The sequence below is a fragment of the Asparagus officinalis genome, chromosome 8, assembly GCF_001876935.1.
Source record: "Asparagus officinalis chromosome 8, Aspof.V1, whole genome shotgun sequence".
In the NCBI taxonomy this organism is placed as follows: Eukaryota; Viridiplantae; Streptophyta; class Magnoliopsida; order Asparagales; family Asparagaceae; genus Asparagus; species Asparagus officinalis.
In genome coordinates this window covers 126,090,981-126,096,853 of record NC_033801.1, presented here as the reverse complement: position 1 = coordinate 126,096,853, position 5,873 = coordinate 126,090,981, and the positions used below count along the sequence as shown (strand labels likewise).

At 36.4% G+C, this 5,873-nt stretch overlaps 2 protein-coding genes across 4 annotated transcripts in view; one reads left to right on the top strand and one right to left on the bottom strand.

Annotated features, from left to right (window-relative positions):
- LOC109821880 (probable chalcone--flavonone isomerase 3) overlaps positions 1-1,819 on the bottom strand; it is a 3,739-nt gene extending 1,920 nt beyond the window's left edge. The window contains exon 1 of the mRNA XM_020388038.1: positions 1,777-1,819. Coding sequence (XP_020243627.1) covers positions 1,777-1,819 — 43 coding nt within the window. The remainder of the gene's footprint in view (positions 1-1,776) is intronic.
- LOC109851368 overlaps positions 613-5,873 on the top strand; it is a 12,027-nt gene continuing 6,766 nt past the window's right edge. Inside the window, exons 1-4 of one of the 3 annotated variants that reach the window (XM_020421456.1) lie at positions 613-772; positions 1,674-3,056; positions 3,151-3,488; positions 4,396-4,471. In XM_020421456.1, coding sequence (XP_020277045.1) covers positions 3,460-3,488; positions 4,396-4,471 — 105 coding nt within the window. In that variant the 5' untranslated portion in view covers positions 613-772; positions 1,674-3,056; positions 3,151-3,459. Of the gene's footprint in view, positions 773-1,673; positions 3,057-3,150; positions 3,489-4,395; positions 4,472-5,873 lie in introns of those variants that run through there. The other 2 variants (XR_002249778.1, XR_002249777.1) reach the window with 2 other exon arrangements.

Genomic DNA, 5,873 nt, shown 5'->3' with positions numbered 1-5,873 from the left:
ACAGAGTTCTGTAAATTTAACCTTTTAAAGAAATGTTAACTATGAGTAGACCCCCTTAGTATCACCGAATTGCAACCAAACCTTTATAGTTCCATTTGTGACGAATAGAGTCCGTAGCAAATTTTTTTGATTCTTTCAAAAAAAAAAACAATTGAGAGCCTATCACATCCTCAACAAAAACCATTTTAACGATTTTAAGCATAAAAGGAAATCACTCAGGTGGTTTTTCTGCAAATGCCCCAAACTTGTATGAATATACAATTTTTAATGATTTTAAGAGTTTAAAAAAAAATCACTCACAGGGTTTCTGTGCAAAAACCCCAAAGTTCTGTGAATTTACCTCTTTAAAAAAAAAAATTCATGAGCAAAGGAAAAGAAAAAGGAAATAAATCATGTCTTCTATCTGACCGAAGAGGCGTCCTATAAATAAGACCACTATGGCTACAGCCACTTCGCCCACTTCCCGCTCCCTCGAACCAAGAGAAAACTATAAAAACCCAAAATCACCTCGAAAATCTCATTTTTATCGAAACCCCTCTCTCTCCCTCGATCCCAAACCCTAGGCTCCTGCTCCGCCTATCGATCCACGTTTCTCCTTCCCCCCCCCCCCCCCCCCTTTCGATCCTATCCCATCTCTTCTCTAGCAGTCCCTGCTCGAAGTTGCGGTTAGGGTTAGGGTTAGGGTTTCCAGCCGCCGCCACGAAATCTCTCGGGGAAAGGGGCGGGGGGTCGCTCCTGGATGATTGAATCGAGCTCTGAAGTGATGTTTGTGGTATGAATTCCGTCTAATTTGGCCTCAGTTTGGTTGTTTTATTTAGATTTATTCTGTCAATTTGGTCTCAGTTGTGTCTAGATCGGTAAATCTTGTCTCGATTGGCCATTTTAAGCTTAACGGAGTACGATTTTTTTGGGTAACTGGTGATGCTTAGTAATTTGCAGTTTACAATTTAAAAAAAAAAAGAAATGAGTATTATTGTTAATTTAGATGATTAAGTAAAGTTATATGGGTTCTGGTGTTGTATGTCTCTCCATCGACTGAATGGTCTGGAATCTGGAAATCTGTTCAACTTAATGTAAATCTATCGAAAACTCTATCAATGAAAAATCATATATTGATATACATTATGTGTGTATTGTTTATGCATCAAGTGGATGCAAAAAATAAATTAACGGTTATCTGGAAATACTACTGAAGAGACCTCTTGATAGGCTGTGCCAATGGATGGTCTGTTCCATTCATTATGATCTACATTTCCTAAGACTAAGACCTCTATATGAAAAATCTTGGCGTTTCTGGGCTTCTAGTCCCTGCTCATGCTATCTATTTAGTTGCATTGTTGTAAAACCATTAATCTTAGGACCACTTTGATGCATGAGTAACTAGAACCCGACATTTTTTTTGGTAGATCTCTCAGACAATATTGATTTGGCGGTTGTGAAAATAACTGAGTGGATCATCCAAATTGATTTGGAGGTTGTCATAACCAAGATAATTACGCCCTAGGAGCATTAAGGCCTCTCCCTGTATACACACACAAATGAATCACATCATTGTATGCATGAACAAATTACAACTCATGTTTGGAAATTTCTTATTTTTTCAAGTCATAAATGTTTTTGGAGATTTCTTATTTTTTCAAGTCATAAATGTTTTCTTTATCATAAATGTTCAGATAATGCTGTATATATCTGCTGAGGCGCAAAGTGCATGTTCTACTACTTTTGGCTTTTATTCTTGCCCCTTGATATCATTCTCTGAATGGTAGCTCCATGCACCAGGATTTGAAGCTTGCGAACAATAATTTCCATAAAAATCCATGGCGCCGATACGCCGTCAAAAAGAGCTGAATTACCAAATTGGAGAGGTTACTGCATTTGGGCATTCGGATAGAATTTTAGAAGGGACTATGGATAGTAACAATGAGCGTTTCAAACAGAATGTTAGCCATTTGAGTGTGGGTTACAATTGCAGTATCGCCTCGTCTAACAGCAGTTTAGGGGTTGCTAGGACATGCTTTGACGAACCCCTTGTCATTGGTGATGTAGAAAACTCAACTTCGTTAGGGACGAGTTCCTCCTATTCCTTAAAAGATGCGAGACAGCTACAAATTGCATATTCTTCAATGAATGCTTGTTCTTCTAGTCCTGTGGAGGAGAGCGAAGCAATGAGAAAGTGGAAAGAGATAAAGCAAAATGGTTTCCTCACACATCCAAATGGAGGCGTACCTATGCCAGAGCCACAACATGGAAAACGATCTAAAAGGAGAAATAGGGGAATTGATCAGAAGAGAAAAATGGAATTAATAAAAGCAGAAGAGGACTATACGAAAATGGAAATAGTAAAAGTGAAACAATGCAATAGGGAAATGGAAACAGAAAATAGGGGAAAGGACTGTTTGAAAATGAAAATAGAAAATGGCGGACAGGAGAACAGGAGAATAGAAACAGCAAAGGGGGAACAGGACAAAATGTTAAAAAATGCTCCTTCAAGTGGATTGCTTTCCCAAATTAGTACTGGGATCATCCGCCGTGTCAAAAATTATGAAGAAGTACATGCCATTTTGGAGGAAATAGTGTGTCTGAACAAGCCTGATAGGCAAAGAAAAAATGAATCCGTTAATACTGGAGAAAGTGGAGTTTAAGGAAACTTCCTGCTGAAGAAGTTGTCGGAATCAACTTTTAGTATCTAAATGGGGCATCTTTTCCTCCATTTTGTTAATAGAGAGGAAAGAGAATCATATCTTAAAACTCTGGAGGGAGGTCTTATACTGAAGGTGTTCACAGTTAAAAGCTGCTTCTCTAAGTAATAAAACATTTCCATGGATTTTGATGATATCTTCATGACCCATATATGTGAGCTCAGTTTATTGATTGATCTAAGTAGACCACTTATATACCTCCAGACTTGGAGCAGAGAGTCACATATATAGAGAAGGCTTAGCCATGTTTGTTGGGCCATGATGGTACCGTCTATGGTTACTTCGTCAGATACTTCTGCTGAGGCATGTGATGGTGCCTCCAAGGAGCACAAAACATTTTATCTGAATTTACAAAAGGTCATTCTCAGTAAAAGATGATGTAATATACTCTTTAATCATTTTACCTGCCAGTTCATCAGTGTAATACTAGAAGAATTTGGTACATTTTCAGGTGATCAGATCCAGAAAACAGGATAGTTTAGCATATGCAGGAAAGCTCAAGCATACCAGAGAGGATATTATTTTGGACAGAAAACTTTAGCTTATACCTGGGTGTTTGCGATTTTCATACACCAAGTTCAGCGGTTGGTATTAAGTGTCAATGAAGAAGGACATCAAAGGAGTCTTTCAACGCTTTGGTGCAGCAAGAGGAGTAAGCAGGATGACTTTCAGCTGTCTCATTTAGCTTCCAGAGGTGCTTCTGTGTAGAAACTGGCTGAACATTTCTGTTTTGGATGGATATCTCTATAAGCTCTCTACAATGCCCTATGCGCAGATGAGAGACTCTTTGTAAGTATTGTCAGGACTATGATGTAACCTTCTTAGATTTCATTGAGATACTAATGTGATTATTTTGACATCTAACTGTACTGCTAGTTATGCCCATGGTTTTTTCGTTCTGTTTTATGGTGTTATGTACTATAAATTACTTAAGTTCTCGTTGAATGATAATATAACTGGGAATGAGATTTGATATCTTTTCTTTTCTGGAATATTTAGAATTCTGTGCTTTAATGTAATAAATATCATGACAAAACGACCGAGAGGAAGATGATAATAATACAACTTCATAGTATCAGTGGAAAAGATATCATAAAAGTTTATTGTTAATATCGTTTACCATATAAACTCAATTCACGTAATCTAAAAATTTTGGAGAACTTTACCAATGTATTAAGCATTGAAAAACATCTGAATTGATGCTCATCTGAGGGTTAAAGAATAATCTGAAATTCTGCTCAGCTGTCGGTAAAAAGTCTGAGTGAGAGGGATTATTTTGATATGTTGGAGATTATCTTGAATTCTTGGCTCAGTCCATAACAAACATAGACAAGGGAAAAAATACAATATAAGTTAACAAATAAAATCATTAAACGATATCTATTAAATTTAGATGAGACAGTATTAACTTTTTCTTTGTAATTTTTTTTTAAATATTAACAAGTAATTTGCTTGAGCTCTTTGCAGTTGATGTTTAGCTATAGCTTAACCAGAATAACAAGTTATAGCTAACCATTCGCTTTTGAGTTAAAAAAATCAATTACTGAAGGAAAATCAAGTCAAATTGGGTTGCTTCATCAGGACCCTCACTATCTACTAATTGAGAGAGGGTCATTTCTTAATTTGAATTTACAGAGATGATTTACTCCAATAAAAAAAAAACCTTGAAACTTACTAGTTACTCTATGATTTTCAGCTTCAGCAGTGCAGGATTTTTAAATACTTTGTACTGGGAATATAGACTAAGAGATGTCAAGGAGATGCAACTTCAGGTGCGAATTCAGTCGAAGGAGATTATTTACCCATCACCCATAATCTCCAGGTCTGCTGGTTCTTTTCTGTTTATAACACAAAGCTAGTTCTGCTCCATTTGTTTTCCCTGTTATATCTAATATATCTGTTAGAAAAAGGCATCTATCAACTGCCACGAAGGTTTAATGGAGATTATTTATTTTCATAGTTGCCCTTGTTGTGAAATATATTAGTTTACATAGAAATAACCTGATTCCTCTGAATCATGTTGAGTTCTAGTTGGACTAAGTTTAGGGATTGATTTAGGAATAAATCTCGCTCTAACCTGACCTGACTTGGAACAGTTTGATTTTCACATGCATACATTTGTTTTATACTGAAAGTTCGAACATGCTCATCATGAATAATTGTTTATTAGATTGATATAATCTAGACAGTCCAGTGTAGCAACCTGATCAGATGCAAAGTTTGAATCAATGCAATGGTCAACTGGATTTTAGTTAATGATATCCCCAACCTGAATCTGAATTGGTTTCGTCAGGGTTGAGCTTTTCAACTCACAAATTAGGGTCTGGGTTTAATTGAACTATACTATATGGAGTTTTTGGTGTGTGATTGGCTTCAGAACCATTAGGAAACAATTGATATTTGCTTGAAGGAGTGGGTATATATAATATAACATTTGCAAAACCTAGATCTAAACAGGATTCACTTGGGTAATTATGAATTTGAAAATTTTAGTAACATTGTTTTACATTTTTCTTTTCACTATGCTGGTTTTATATATACGACAACATTGAGCAATATGAATCTGTAGACAAATTTCTTTTATTTATTTGTTAGGTGTTTATGCCGTTGCCCCTCAGGAGAGATCTAAGTTTTGACATCCTACCTTTTTGTGGATGCATGTTATTAGCAGGTTTAACTCCTTTTGTATAATCTGACTGCTGTTTTCCCCCCATATCTTCTGCTATGATCGAGAACTTCTCTCCTGCATCATCGATTGCATGTCTGGTACAGCAGTTCAGTTTCTTCTACCCTTTAGCTTTAAATTGTCATTCTGGATTGAGCTACCCTTAGTTTAGGTGACTGTTATGATGCTTGATCCCCTACACTCTACAGAAATTGCATGACATATCTCTTCTCCCATTAGGCATTAAACAATGAGATAGGTCAATTTAAATAAATTAATGGTAGGCATTATAAAGCCTAGACTTAAAGAGGAAGCTAACCTCAGGAAAAGGCAGTGCCATGGCCCATGGCCATAGCCTGCACTTATCTAGGATCTTATATCTAACCAGTTACAATAGAGTCATAGATCATGTACTTGAACTTGCTTTGCTCTATATTGATGGCAACCTTTCGATTCTAGTCCAAGTATGTGCTCAGATGAGTTTCATCTTTACAAGTCAAATATGGTTT